The following is a 16,029-nucleotide window of genomic DNA, read 5'->3' on the forward strand; positions in this document are numbered from 1 at the left end:
GGAGAACCTCTTACCTGGTTTACAGAGCTGCCTCTGAACTCCATTGACGACTTTGACATCCTAGCCGTAAAATTCTCCACTCAATATGCCACCAGCCGACCGCATCACATGTCCTCCATGTCTCTCCTAGCGGTACAACAAGAAAAAGGTGAATCTCTCAGAACCTTTCTAGATAGGTTCAACAAAGCATGTATGAACATCCGAGGACTCAAGCAGGAAGTTGCATTGCACCATTTGGTCTCGGCCATCCGGCCGAGCCGTTTTACTGAAAGTCTCATCAAGAAGCCGCCTCAAGACATGGAAGACCTTCGAACTCGAGCAACCAAATTCATGCAAATCGAGGAACACATTGATTACCACCAACGGTTCAAAACCGTCGGATCCGGAGTCCTCAATGACCAAACCCTGAGCAAAGAAAGAGAAGTCGAGACCGAACGAACCGTCCGAACCACTCCAAGGTCCGACCGGAACAGAGGAGGCCGAATCCCCAGGTTTAACAGTTACACCCCCTTAACTGTGCCGAGGGGACGAGCCCTAGATGAAGCACTACAAACGGACTTAATCCCGATATTGAAGCAATATCAAACGCCACCGAATGCAGATACCGCTAAGCATTGTCAATACCATCGAAACTTCGGCCACACAACCGAAGGATGTCAAGCGTTGAAGGACAAAATCGAAGAGCTCATCCAGGCTGACCATTTGCGGCAATTCGTCAAGAGGACAAGGAATTCAAGATCCCCACCACGGAGTACCGACCGTCCATCTCATGGTGTCGACCGGTCATACCGTAACGATTACAAACGCCGAACTGACCATAGCCAGACTTCGCGGAAACGCAGTGAAAGCCTCGTTCGGCGTACACGCGCCCGCAACACAAGTCCCGACCGAAACGCCCGCCCTCGCCAACGAGTCCGCGAAGTCATCAACATGATTGCTGGACCCGTTAACTTGGGTGAACCGAACCACGAGGCAAATTATATAGCCGGGGGCTTTGCCAGTGGCGGGTGCTCAAATTCCGCCCGAAAGAAACATCTCCGGGACATCTAGTCCACTCATGCTACCACAAGGAGGCGTCCACACATACCTCCGATCACTTTCACTGACGATGACTTCACAGCTATAGATCCAGCCCAGGACGACCCTATGGTAATCACTGTAGAATATGACAAGTTCGCAATTGCCAAGACTTTGGTAGATCAGGGTAGCTCGGTCGATATATTATACTGGGAAATTTTCAAGAAAATGCGCATCCCAGAAGCAGACATTCAACCCTATAACGAACAAATTGTAGGGTTCTCAGGTGAACGGGTCGACACTAAGGGGTATATCGACCTGTATACAACCTTTGGTGAGGAAGACGGTCTCCATAAAACAATAAACGTACGATATCTGCTGGTTAACGCCCAAACTTCCTACAACATCCTGCTCGGCCGACCGTCCATCAACAGATTAAAAGCCATTGTCTCCACCCCACACTTAGCCATGAAATTCCCTTCGGCAAATGACGACATAGCAACAATCCATGTTGATCAAAAAATCGCTAGGGAATGTTATGTTGCGAGTTTGAAAAGTGAGCCAACTCGGCGACTCTACACGACCAATTCGGACGACCGACTCCCACAAAAACGAGGACGATCCCCCACTCGACGTTCTGGACGGCACATGTCCCGTCGTCAGATGATAGCCCTTGTTGATCTTGACCCTCGTATGGACGATCCCCGTATGGAAGCAGGAGAAGACTTGCATCCATTCCCACTTCGCGATGATCGCCACACTACACATGTTGGCACCTCACTAACGCCGGACGACCGATTGGCCATCGGCACAACGCTTGCTAAAAATGTCGACCTGTTCGCATGGACAGCCGCTGACATGCCTGGCGTAGACCCGGAGGTCATTACCCACCGACTCTCATTATATAAAGAAGCTAGACCAATAGCTCAGAAGAAAAGAAATTTAGGGGACGAACGACGCCAAGCCGCACGTGCCGAAGCTGATAAGTTATTACAAGCCGGATTCATTAGAAAAGCCCATTATACTATATGGCTAGCCAATGTAGTTATGGTAAAGAAAGCAAATGGAAAATGGCGAATGTGGGTTGATTACACGGACCTCAATAAGGCATGTCCAAAAGACTCTTATCCTCTGCCTACCTGATGTGAATGTAACTACAAGAACACATGATTCTTGACATTCTTAGGAACAACTTGAGCTGGATTTGAAAGGCACTTTACTTTAGAATTGGATCAATGTTCTAATTCAAGAACTCACCAAAACTTAGCACCAACCAAGACTCATATGGAAGTCCATGTATTGTCAAATTGAATCAAAACACAAGGAAAGAAGAACAAGAATTAAAACTGGACAAAATTTAAAAGCTAGCTACTGAATCAAACAGAATTAAAGGAAACAATGCTGGAAACACAAAATTAAACGGTAGAAAAAGAAGTAAAACTCTAGGAATCAAAACTACCGAATGGAAAATTGAAGAAAAGGAAGAAGAACACTTATAGGAAGATGCTTGCTGGATTTTGAGAATTGGAAGAAGCCATTCACGCCACTTGGAACCTTGAACCAAGATAAGTGATGGAGTGCCACCACTTGAAGCTCACCATAGCTCACAAGATAAGGCAAAGAAGAAGAAGACTCAAAACTCACAAATTCTCTCCAAATTTGAGTATAGTCTCTCTACTATAAAATTCCAATATGAAAATTACAAAGGGAAGTACCTTATTTATAGCCTAGAGGTGCTGAAAAATAGGTGGGAAATTTCAAATAAAACTCATTTGAAATTCCCACCAAAAACAAGTCACATGGGAGGTGTGACCTTTTTCTACTATGACACCTCCTAAAAACTACACCTACACCCCCCTACTAAGTCACATGGACAATGTGACTCTCTCTAATACATTCACACCTATTTATTTAATATCCACACCTCCTACGAGAGTCATTCAAATGATGCTCTTTTATTTAATGCTTGGCCTTGCCCCTCATGGTTTAGACTTGGGCTTCTTGGGCTTGGGCCTTCTTGGGCTTGGGCTTTGGGCTTGGGCTTTGGGCTTGGGCCTCATCTTTTGCAAAGACTAATAAGAAGAACTTTAAATGCTTTGGCCCTTGTCATTTCTTCTATTGATAACATCTTTTTTATTCTCATCACTACCATTGATCGTCTTGTTGATAGGGCGGCCAGACATCACATCCTCAACTTCCTTGATGCCTATTCAGGTTATAATCAAATCCAAATGCACCCGGCCGACCGAAAGAAGACAGCCTTCATGACTGATTCCGGTAATTTCTATTATGAAGTTATGCCCTTCGGACTCAAGAATGCTGGGGCCACTTATCAAAGACTAATGGACCATGTATTCCACGACATGATCGGCAGGAATGTTGAAATCTATGTCGATGACATTGTTGTCAAATCCGACTCATGTAAGCAACATATTGTCGACCTAAAAGAAGTTTTTCAGGCCCTCCGCTAGCACCAGATGCGACTCAATCCTGACAAGTGTGCATTTGGCGTCGAGGGGGGAAGTTCTTAGGTTTTATGCTTACCCATAGAGGCATAGAAGCTAACCCTGAGAAATGTAAAGCTATTTCCGAAATGAGAAGGCCCAACTCCATTCAGGAAATTCAGAGACTCATCGGCCGGCTCACCGCCTTATCCAGATTTGTTCCTAAACTTGCAGAACGAACGAGACCCATCGTCCGATTATTGAAAAAAGCATCTCGCTTTGAGTGGTTGGCCGAATGCGAAGAAATTTTCCTCCAATTGAAAACTTTTCTATCTTCCCCACCGGTCATCCAGAAACCGGACGCCCGAGAGCCCATTATAGTCTACCTCGCCGTTTCAAACGAAGCCGTTAATTCGGTCTTAGTTCAAGAAATTAATTTTGAGGAACGACCAGTTTATTTCGTTAGCCGCGCCCTCCACGGCGCCGAAATCCGATACCAAACGATCGAAAAGGTGGCTATGGCTCTCATCATTACCGCCCGACGAATGCGTATGTATTTTAAAAATCATCGTATTATTGTTCGTACAAATTACCCCATTGTAAAGATTCTCACTAAACCAGATTTAGCCGGACGAATGATCGGATGGACGATAGAACTATTCGAATTCCACATTCAGTACCAACCACGAGGAGCCATCAAGTCGCAAGCTCTTGCTGATTTCGCAGCCGAACTCACCCCTTCCTCAGCCGAGACTGAACCCTCATCGTGGATCTTATACGTGGACGGCTCCTCCAACGAAAGGTCGTGCGGCGCTGGAGTCGTTTTAGAAGGCCCCGGCGAGATTGTCATCGAGCAAGCCCTAAAATTCGACTTCAAAACTTCAAATAATCAGGCCGAATATGAAGCCATTTTAGCCGGCCTACACTTCGCTCAAGAATTGGAAATCACTAAGTTAATTTGTAAAAGTGATTCCAGACTAGTCATCGGTCAGCTTAATGACGAATATGAAGTCCGAGAAAGCTTTCTGCAACGATATTATCACTTAGTCAAACAATTGATGAGTACATTTTTTGAAATTTCCATGCAACACGTTTGACGCGATCACAATACTCGCGCGGACGCCTTGTCCCGGTTGGCAACCACGAAGTGTAAGGGAATACATCGGTCGGTCATCCATGTTACGCTTGTACGCCCAAGCATCGACCTACAGGAATGCCTAACGACTGACGCGGAATCCACTTGGATTACCCCAATTAAGCAATATTTACTCGATGATACAAGTAGTCCTATAGGTGAAAAAACCATGAAGTTGCAGGCCGCCCGTTTCGTCTTAATCGGTGACGACCTTTATCGCCGAGGTTATACCCGACCACTCCTTAAATGTTTGACACCTGATCAAGCCTCCTATGTCGTCCGGGAATTACATGAAGGTATTTGTGGTACTCACTCAGGCGCACGAACAATGGCCGCCAAAGTAGTCCGAGCCGGATACTATTGGCCGACCGTCCAAGGCGACTGTACCGATTTCATCCAGAAATGCCTCAAATGTCAAGAGTTTGGTACTTTGTCCCATCAAAAACCTGAAGAACTTCATTTTATGCTATCACCCTGGCCGTTTGTCCAATGGGGTATGGACATCATTGGCCCTTTCGCCCCCGGTAAAGGCCAATGTAAATTCTTACTGGTCGGCATTGATTACTTTACCAAGTGGATCGAAGCCGAACCTCTGACTGCGATCACCACTCGCAATGTGCAAAATTTCGTGTGGAAAAATATTGTTTGCCGCTTCGGCCTTCCACAGATCATCATCACCGATAACGGTCGACAGTTCACCGACCGGACGTTAGCTGAATTTTACGAGAAACTCCACATCGCCAGTTCAGTCGAGCATCCGCAAACAAACGAACAAGCAGAGGCGGCAAACAAGGTCATCTTGAACGAACTGAAGAAACGTCTCGGCCCAGCAAAGGGCAACTGGACTGAAGAACTCTTAGAGGTCTTATGGGCATATCACTGTACTCCTCAAACGACTACACAAGAAACGTCGTACAGCCTAACGTATGGCATTGAAGCTATGATCCCCGTCGAGATTGGAGAACCCTCTCTCTGCCGACAAACCCTTGATCTTGATCTAAACAAGGAAAGCCTCTCGGTCGGCCTCGATCTCATCAACGAACTTCTGGACAAGTGTAGAATTAGAGAAGAAGCATGCAAAATTCGGGCGGCCAGACGATACAACTCCAAGGTCAAACCGAGGCTCTTCCACAAAGGCGACTTAGTATGGCGAATGCGGAGTAGCGCCCGGAAGGAAGGAGGCAAGTTCTCTAGCAATTGGGAGGGACCATTCCGCATAGCAGATACGGCAGCTGGTGGAGCCTATTACTTAGAACATTTATCTGGGAAGGACATACCGAGAACGTGGAATGCCACGCATCTCAAATTTTATTACAGTTGAACTTAATAAAAGTGTACTCTTTCCTCGCTCGGTCGATTTTTCCCTAAGGAGGGTTTACGATCGAGAAGGTTTTAACGAGGCACTATAAAATCAAAGTCTCCTATTCCTTTTATTACTCTCAATTTATGCCTCGTTTGGCATCCGAATTAACTTATTACTTTAACGTAATCAGGATTATTTATGCCTCGTTCGGTACCAGAATTATCTTATTACTTTAACATAATGAGAAATTATTTATGCCTCGTTCGGCATCAGAATTAACATTACTTTAAAGTAATCAGAATTATTTATGCCTCGTTCGGCACCAACATTATATTATTACTTTAACGTAATGAGGAATTATTTATGCCTCGTTCGGCATCAGAATTAACTTATTACGTTAACGTAATCAGAATTATTTATGCCTCGTACGGCATCAGAACTTTAGAATTATTTATGCCTCGTTCGGCATTAGAAATATCATTACTTTAACGTAATCGGAATTATTTATGCCTCGTTCGGCATCAGAATTATTCAGAATTATTTATGCCTTGTTCGGCATCAAAATTAACTTATTACTTTAACGAAATCACAATTATTTATGCCTTGTGCGGCATCAGAATTAACTTATTACTTTAACGAAATCGCAATTATTTATGCCTCGTTCGACATCATGATTAACTTATTACTTTTTTCAAAATCATTCAGACCTCGTTCGGCATTCGCATTATTGCTAACGAAATCAACTACGCCTCGTCCGGCATCCAAATTAATAAAATCTACTTACAACAAACAAACAAGGTTCCAAAATACCAATCTGGTCGATCAGCAATCAAATATTACATCCAAAATAAAACCATCATTGTACGATGACCACATGCCGGGTCCAGTAATTTTCTATGGGATATTCATTAATTCTTCAAACGAGGCGTCCGGCTGTGGTCCCGGAGTCTCCGCCTCAGCCTCCTCATTAATGTCGCCAGGGTTGGTCGGCACAAGTTTTCCATCGACCACCATTTTCTCAATGTCATATCGGTCGTCCTCCAGTGGCGCACCGTGCAGACAAGCCACTTGTTGGATGCCCAACCGGAAGTATTCTTCGCTAATGCGAAGCATGAAGTCGTGACACTTGGCCACTTCCGCTTTCAAAGCCTCCTCCCGGTCGGCTCCTCCTTTCAATTGCGCCTCAAGACTCTTCGTGAGTTCATCTTGCGCTTTTAAGGTCGTCTGCTTCTCCTCCAACTGGACCTTCAACCTCTCGACCTTCTCGGTCGACATCTTAGTGGCTTGAGTAGCCTCGGTCACATCTTTCTTTAACCGGGGTAAGGTAACGGTCGTCACTCTCTCGAGCTCTTCAACCACCGTCCGGGTTGCCATAAGCGCCCGGCTTTGTAACTCTAATGTTTCCACCATCAGTTTAGTTGTAGGGATGGTGGCAAAAATCTCATTCTCTTCGGCGGTCAGCTCCGCCTGCAGGTGGGCCGCTATGTCCATGCCGATCGCCAACAGCGTTGGCTCAGAGGTCGTTCGGGATGGCCCAGCTCGGCCCTCCTGATTTCCCTTCGGGGGCCGACCCCTTTTCTTCGCAGCAGCCGAGGCCCCCGCCGCAGGAACCGTTGTAGACGGAACGGCCGCCAACACCCCGGCCGTGTCGACAGAGGCCGACTGACCATCCCTACTCTGGCGCAACTTGTTCATATACTCATGCAAAGAAGCGTCCGCCCGACTCATGATTTCTGCAAAACACACAGGAATTAAACACTATTAATGAAGTTATTCAATCAAACCAAATTTACAATCACATACCAATAAAATCCGCCCAGGGATCGGACGACGCATATAACAAAATTATCTCCCTCGTAGGTAACTTGTGAGGGAGTTGGTCAAACACCACCATAACAGCCTTATCCAAAGCCGACAGGGCCGTACGGGAACTCGTGTTAAGCACAGTCGGATTCTGGGTCCAATGGAACGGAAACTTGGTAACATCATCATTATAAAAATACTCTCGGTCGTCCGGCTCCACAAATATCTTGAAATATCGTTCCTTGAAGTTCTTGTAGGACGTGGTGAAGGCCGCAAAACGCACACTCCTCGGACGGCTGGTCAATGACACCCAACTTACCGGGTTGGACGAATGTGTGTTATAATAAAATAAAAACACTTTCGCTCTGGGCGTCAAGTCAAAAAGTTGACACACCATTCGGAAGGCCTGCATGCACGCCCATGAGTTCGGATGAAGTTGGGTTGGAGCTAGGTTGAGAAACCGTAGCACGTCCATCGTGAACTCATCGAACGGCAACGTCACTTTCAAATCAGCGAATAACGTACTATAAACATAAAAGAAATCTACCGGAGCGTTCTCCCTTCCATGACAGACACGGTCGGTATACCCACATATTTCGGCAATAAGAATATCTGAAGGTAAACCCGATCGCACGACAGGGGCCCTAGCTATCACTTTATCCAGGTCGTCCGGTTTCTTAAAAACAGTGGGTATATTCCTAACGCTAATATCTACCCACTCATAGCTCGAACCCATGGACCCACTCGTACTTTCGTCACTTCTGGACGATGACTCCCCACTCTCACTCGACTCCCTACTACCTACTCTATTTGAAGAAAGTTGAGACATAACTAACCTTTCGTTCACAAATTTACACCTCGGTCGGCAACTATGGTTCGTACAGCGCAACAACTCGCAAAGTGGACTCGGCAATCGGAGCAACTCGGATGCCGAACTCAAGGAAACGTGGTCTCTCTACAACTGGGGATGCTATTTATAGCATTTCCCTCTCACCCTCATCCATTAGATTCCCGCTCATCCTACGACCCATATCAGCCGGAAGTCGAAACGTCATTTAATCCACACCGCCGGATCCATCTCCGCCGTCTTCGACAAAAAGCGAACGTCCCGTCATTCCGTTACATTTAATGCCTGACACCTCGAAAGGCACAACAATCATTACGACTCTTCGGCATTTATTCACCTCGAGCCTGGGAGGCAAGTGTACCGGTAGGCACCGGACGAACGTGGCCGACCAACCGAACGCATAATAAATGTGAGGCATGTGTGACAAAGCTAAAGTGGTTAAGATACACCTCCGAAGAATAAGGAATACGCGTTTAAAGAAGATATGTTCCCCGGGTATTCCGGAGCACGATTGGTAAGACCTATCCATAACCACCCTGAGCCAAAGGGGTAGAAAGCCCATTAGGCAATCCTATAAATACGGTGCTCAAGCCAGAGAAAGGTACGTTTTCATTCACTTACTAAACCACACTTAGAATCTCATACTTACTTGAGCGTCGGAGTGCCTTCACAGGTACCCTCCCCCGCCCGACCGAAAGAGAAGAAGACCGACACGTCAACAACTATACTACATCAACGGACCGTGCCTGGGCCATCTCTCCACTCAGATACATTCACAATTTTCTTAAAATTTAACTTCTACATTTTAATTTTCAGAAGATGGCTAGTCCTATTTTCTCCTCCAAATTATATTATTTGCATACTTGTATATTTTCTCCTCCCCTCACAATATTTCATTTATCAAAATAGAAAAAGTAAAAATAGACCCTAGTCTTCAAAGCAAGGTACCCACCATTCATTATCTTTCCCTTACTCATTATGAACAGGTTGTACGAATAATTAAGTAGGCAAACTATACCTTTCACCTCAAAATCAATTTTTGGGCCCACTATTTCGCACTTCGAAGTTGGAAATTAATCAAAGAAGCAGAAATAAAAAAATAAGGTATAGTAAAATTAATATAAACATTTATGTAATGAGTATGAACAGGTTGTACGAATAATTAAGTAAGAATTCTTTGAGGATGATAAGAAAGGTAACTACAGGGAAGATAGCAATAGTCACTTTATAACAAATAGTTACCTTAATAAATAAGACATAGATTTAGTGAGATCACTTTTTCCAAGAACAACTTATTTGTTTTTTTAAAATAACATGAAAATGACTTAATTGTATTGATCTAAGTTGTTACTTGTTAATGACAAAACAGACTAAAGATCATAGCACAAGAGGTACAGATTCAAAAAACAATTCTCAAATATATCCAACTCATAAAGAAAAGTAAAAACAGATGAGATAATGAGTTAATTGTATCCCCTGTTTCAATACTACTGTATACACGCTTCATAAATTACTTGGTGTTTGATGATTTCATCCTGTAATTACCTCCATTGCAAGTCCATAAGTTGCTTCGTTAGGTTTTAGACCACTTTTTCTCAGTTGCTTAAAAGCCCATGACACACCTTTCCACGACTTGAATGGAACACAAGCAATAAGCACCTAAGAGAAATTGAAGAAATCTGACGATTCAATAAGTCTGCAAAATTGCATTAATTAGAAAGCTATATAATAAATTTTAAATATGTAGTTGTTGTCTTACAGCATTGTACATGATCAGATCAGATTAAAGAACTGGATCCCAATTTTTGCAATGCATAAATGCTTTGGGTTTCTGCCTCATGCGTTTTACAATATATCAGCTTGACCAAGTGTAACCGCAATGCTGTGAAACAGAGGGAATAAGAAAAACCAATGAAGCAAACTTGATGCTCAATGATAATTCAAAAACGAAGAAAGAATATGAAGATGCACAAACCCTAGTAGGAGCAGCCCATAGAACGGGCTTGGAACATTCCATTTCGAGAAATATCCCTGCATCCTCGGTCTGGTAAACAGAAACTTCTCCTTCGCGGCCATGAAAAAGTGGTCACCAGAGGCATTGAACTTGACCAGAGTAGCCTCCTTGTCAAGGCGCAAGCAACAGTTGCGACGGTTGTGGACGAAGTTGACAACGACAAGACACACGACAAGGTCATTGATGGCGGAGTTGCGATGGAAGGAGAGCGTGGTGAGGTGGACGAAGCCGTCGACATCGAATATGGAGAAGAAGCTAGAGGCGTCAACGAAGATGAAGTTGCGGGGAAGGGGAGGTTGGGAGGAGTGTAGAGAGAGAGGACAGTGACAAAGGCGAAATGTTGGTGGAGGGAACTGAGGGAGGAGGCGGAGGTGAGGTCGTAGAGTGAATGGTGTAGACTAGGGTTCATGAGACTCAGGGTGTGTTTTGTGTTTTGAAACATATTTGAAAAATATTATTTTTTAAATTTTGTATATAATATACCTTTATATATGAATATAATCCGTATCTAATTAAAATTACATACTGATTATATTTGTATGTAATTTTTTTTTGGCTTACATATGAAAAAATTCGTATGTAATGTCTAATTACATACTGAATTAAATCCGTATGTAATGTTTATTTACATACTGAATTAAATCTGTATGTAACGTTTACCTTACATACAAATTTAAATCTGTATGTAATTAATAATCGGTATGTAAATACAATTTTTCTTGTAGTGTCAGTTGTGTTGAATCAAGTGTGTTCAAGCTTTGAAGAATCCAAACCCTTTTAAGGATGATGGAAGGCTGGATGTGCTTGCTATTGATGAGCTGTCTTTAGATAGGATCTGGGGTAGATTATGTGTGTAAATCCACTCTTGATTGAATCCAAAGCTTAAGCATTCTCAAACCTTTTCAAAGAAAAGTGTTTTTCAAACTAAGTGAAAAACAACCTGTTGTTTTGTCAAAACAACCGATTGTTTTATACTTAGGTGTTTTTAGAAAGGTTGAAAACTGTTTTTGATGGTTGACTTGCTGTCAAATCAAAACAACCGATTGATTCGAGCATTCAACCGATTGTTTGTTTTGGAACCATAATAGAAAACTGTTTTGTGCTTTGACTGAGCATTAAATGATTTTATAACTGAATACACTCCAGTTTTAAATGCTTTGACCAGTCTTTGAATGCAATGAATAGTTTGTTCAGTATATGTAACAAACAACAACTTAGTTTTAATAAAAGAAAAACAGATTTGAGTTTTTCACTGATTTTTCTTTTAAAGAGTTGAAGTTTGCTTTGAGATTGCTTGGATCAAAGAGAGTGTGATATAGGATTTTCATCTTGTATTGATTTCAGATATTTTCTGTAACAAGTGTAATCCTTTGTACCTTTGAAAAAACTCTGTGTGTGAAGCTGAGAAGTGTTGTGTGTTCTTGAGGTTGTCAAGATCAGCATTCTTAGTGGTGTTGTGCTAAGCCAAAGGAAGTGTGTGTCTTGAGGGGATCAAGGTCACTTCTTTGGTGGTGTTGTAAGTAATCTAGGGTTGATTGCTTAGTGGATTCCCAATGGTTTCTGGGAAGACTGGATGTAGCTCTTGGTTAAGAGTGTTCAATCTCTCTATCCTTTGAACTCTTTAAATTCAATTTTATATTTGTGAACTGGTATAAACAACCGATTGTTTCTGCAAAACAACCGATTGTTTTTTTGGTGCTGTGCTTATTTGCTTTGTGTTTTTAGCAAACTGAATTCTGATTCAAGTTTTCTTGAAGTGATTTCATTCTAGACTTAAAAGTTTGCGAAAACCCTCTTTAAACCATTCACCCCCCCTCTAGTTTAAAGCCATACATTCTAACAAGTTATACTTATACTAATGGTTTTTTGAATGTAGGCGTTACTGGAAGTTACTTGTGTTATTCGTAAATGATCACACTGTTGCGTGGTTCTTTTCATTACACAATAAGCCACCCGCGTATCTCCAGTAATTAGTCGATTGATGATTAAATTTCCAACTTACACTATTTTATTACTTAAATGTTTCCTAACTTGTTTTTTTATTAATTAGCTCATATAGTGGATATAACATTTTGAGAGATTGATGAAGTGCAAAGTTCCAAAAGATTACATGGTTACACCTAAAGGTTATTTGTAAATTTTATTAATTAATTTCCTATGAACCAATTTCAACTTATTTGTGTTACCACTCGATTTGAATAAATGGATTACGTGACGAACACTTGGGAAACATATTTTCTTAACTTCTATAACTATAGGATAAATGATGATATTTGATTAGTTAAATCTTATGTTGTTTAGTATTAGTTTAAGTTCACGTGCTTTTAGTGAATAGACATTTTCATGTGCTTTAGTGTATAAAATTTTTCACTTTAAATAAATAATTTATAATTTTATTTGATGTGGTTAATATTCTATTGTTTTAGGAGTATTTTATAGTATTATATTTTTTTACTGTCATATTTCTAAATTTGGATGGTGTTTAATAAATTTAAGGTTAACAAAGAGGAGGAAATCAAATAATCAAATTGAACTAAAAAAAATTTCAATATAGATGATAACTTAGACCAAAACCGACTACTATATCATTGACAATTTTAGCCACAAACCACCGTCTATATAGTCACCTAATTCTTTTTTTTTTTGAAATTATATCACATATTAGACAACAGTTCAAACCAAGACCATCATCTACATGTAGTGCATGTGTTATTTAATTTCTGTTGCCCAAAGATATAAATTATGTAAATACATATTTAAGGCTTTATCTAAAGGATACATGAACTAAAGATTTTTGTTTAACACGATTTAAACTCTAAGAGACATACAAACTTAATGTTTCGTCTAATACGCTTCGAACCTCGAAGGACAAACAAACCTAAGGTTTCATCTAACATGTTTTGAACTATCAAGGACATACGAACCCAAGACTTCGTCTAACGTGATCAGGTGAACTATGTCATGATTTGACAAGTTTCATATGTCATAGATAACAACAAGTAAGAAGATATTTTTACTCTTAGTTATTATTCATGACACGACAAGTCTAATGGAAAGGATAAGCTCAATTATATTTTTCTTTTTCTCTTGTAGTAGCAATATTCCAAGTGTAATTATAGGATTATTTTACCTTCTTCTTTTGTGCAAAACTTTACCTATAAATACAACCACATATTCTTCAACATTTCTGATGGTAAGATAAAGAAAGACCAAAACTTCATAAGAAACAACTTAAATAGAAGAATAACTCATTGTGAGCTTTAAATCATGTTAGACAAAACCTTTAGTTCATTTGTCCCTCAGAGTGCATCAAAAGATTATAGTAGGGTATATTCAATATGTTATAACCCAAGCCTATGTGAACTCTCAATAGGTTCAGGAAAAGCATGTGGTGTGATTTGATTTTAGATTGACACATTTTAGAGGTTTCACTTTTGTTTAAGCCTTTTGAATTTAGAAAAATATGGTGATAAGCTCAAAGAAGATTGCCACTGGACACAAACTTAACCAAGTGGTTAAGTAAGTGTGAAGGTTCTCTTTTTGAGAGAAAAAGAAAAAACACAATGATAAAGTAAAGATAATGATGGTTTGCGGAATTGAAGACAATGTATGATATATAATACAATTTAATGACCAAATTATAAAAGAAGAAACAAGAACACAAATGAAAAGAACAAAAACGTAATGGAATAAAGGAAAAGATGAAGAGAAAAGCAAACCTTATGGAAAATTGTGGAATGAACATGCCACTTGGAAGGATGGATAATTCCAAGATGAGTGGTGAAGAGTTGTCACTTGGAGTATGCTCTCACAAGATAAGACCCACAATTTAGGAGAAAATACTCACTAAACACTCAAGCAGAGTTTCTTTATTTTCCAAATTCATTGTCCAAATACAAGAGGCAAGACACCCTATTTATAGGAAAGGGTGCCTTGGTGGGCAAGAGTGAGAGGAATGGGCGGCCAAAGCAAAGTAGGTCCAAACACAAGTGTATATTGTGGCGGTTATAAATGCCAGTTTATACGAAAATAACCGCCACAATATACATTTTATTTTGTAGTGGTATTTGGATTTGGCTCAAGCCCAAATTATACTAAGTATACCCTTATCTAGCTTATTCTTGTATTTGGAACCCCCAAAGTGAGCTCAATTTATTTAAATAAACTTGTCTTGTAAAAATACTAGAAGGAAGAATAACTAATATTGTGGTCCATGTCTGGTTCTTCTTTTGTTGAGGCTCTTCTGAGGTTTGGTGGGGTCTGGTCTTGTATGCTGAGATGATTGACCTAGATGTGAAGTATCTGTGGTGTCCTTGATCATCTGCTTCTCGAGTTGGGTTGTATCAGCATGTGTGCAAGGTTGAAAGGGATACCTACTACGTGTTAGAAAAGAATAGATGCCTTAGTTAAAGCAGTTAAACCAAGAAAGGATGAAATGATTTTAAAAACCTTTTCAAAAGATTTTCACTTTCTTCAAGTTCTTTTAAAACTGATTCAATTTGACAAATAGAATACAATTAATTTGGGAATCAAAATTGATAAAAGATTGGTTAACAACAATGTAAAGACGATAAAGAAAAAGAAAGATTGCACGAGAAATTTATACTAGTTAAGATCACAAATTATCTTACATTTAGTCTTAGTTATTCAACCTTAGAATAACTAATTTTCAATATCTTCAAAAGTTTGTACAAACACTCACAATAACAATTATAAACACATGACAATAAAACACAACAAGATCAACCCCTGAACACAGTCAAGAGGATATGTTTCAATCCTTGGAACACTCCTAGAGGATATAAACCTTATCAATTATTGATCACACAAGATGATATACACAGAAAAACTTCCAACAAATAGGAAAAAGGAAAGATATACCAAAATTCACAACCGAAGCAAACACAAAGTTGATGCAATTAGCATAACACAAACCTTTTTATTCTAATTTTTTTTTAAAGCACTCTTTCCAATTGAAAATAGCTCAAATAATGTTTTAGAGTAGTATTAGTTGTTTAAAAGACCAAGACTCTCTTTATAAAGTTAAGAAAACATTGATTTAGAAAAGATTCTAACATATTAAATTAATTATTTCAAGCATTTAATTGATTATTATTGCTAAAATATGAAAAATAGTCACAACCCCTTTTTTATAATCAATTATGGCATGCATTAATTGATTATTTCAGCTTTGAATTTAATTAAAAAAAGTTAATTGATTATACAATATTTTAATAAGTTAATTTATGAGAACATTGAAACCTTAAATATGCTCTTCAGTTTAATCAGTTAACTAAACTGATATTCAATTATCTTGTTTTGAAACCTTTCATGAACAGTTTAATCAATTATTTAAAAATTTGATGAATTAACAAAATCATAAAACCTTTTTCTTACATTTTTAACTTTTAATAAGAGAAAATTATGAGCAATTTTCTTATTTCAAAAAAATTTACAAACAAAATA

General features: G+C 40.1%; 1 protein-coding gene and 1 long non-coding RNA gene across 2 annotated transcripts; one reads left to right on the forward strand and one right to left on the reverse strand.

Moving 5' to 3' along the window:
- The first annotated feature begins 1,146 nt into the window (after nt 1-1,146).
- LOC150025588 (uncharacterized) lies at nt 1,147-2,160 on the forward strand. Its single transcript, XM_090294123.1, has one exon. The coding sequence runs from the start codon at nt 1,147-1,149 to the stop codon at nt 2,158-2,160; it is 1,014 nt and encodes a 337-aa protein (XP_090150249.1).
- A 7,781-nt stretch (nt 2,161-9,941) lies between these two features.
- LOC137827111 (uncharacterized) lies at nt 9,942-10,959 on the reverse strand. Its single transcript, XR_011083668.2, has 3 exons — nt 10,525-10,959; nt 10,309-10,431; nt 9,942-10,208 (listed from the first exon to the last, which is right to left on the reverse strand). It is a non-coding gene; the product is annotated as an uncharacterized LOC137827111 (long non-coding RNA).
- Between the last annotated feature and the right edge of the window lie 5,070 nt (nt 10,960-16,029).

The sequence above is a fragment of the Phaseolus vulgaris genome, chromosome 8 (genome assembly GCF_051622355.1).
Source record: "Phaseolus vulgaris cultivar YP4 chromosome 8, ASM5162235v1, whole genome shotgun sequence".
NCBI lineage: Eukaryota > Viridiplantae > Streptophyta > Magnoliopsida > Fabales > Fabaceae > Phaseolus > Phaseolus vulgaris.

What these genes read in the sequence shown, in the direction of transcription:
- LOC150025588 (XM_090294123.1), top strand. Translation starts at nt 1,147, where the DNA reads ATGGTAATCACTGTAGAATATGACAAGTTCGCAATTGCCAAGACTTTG.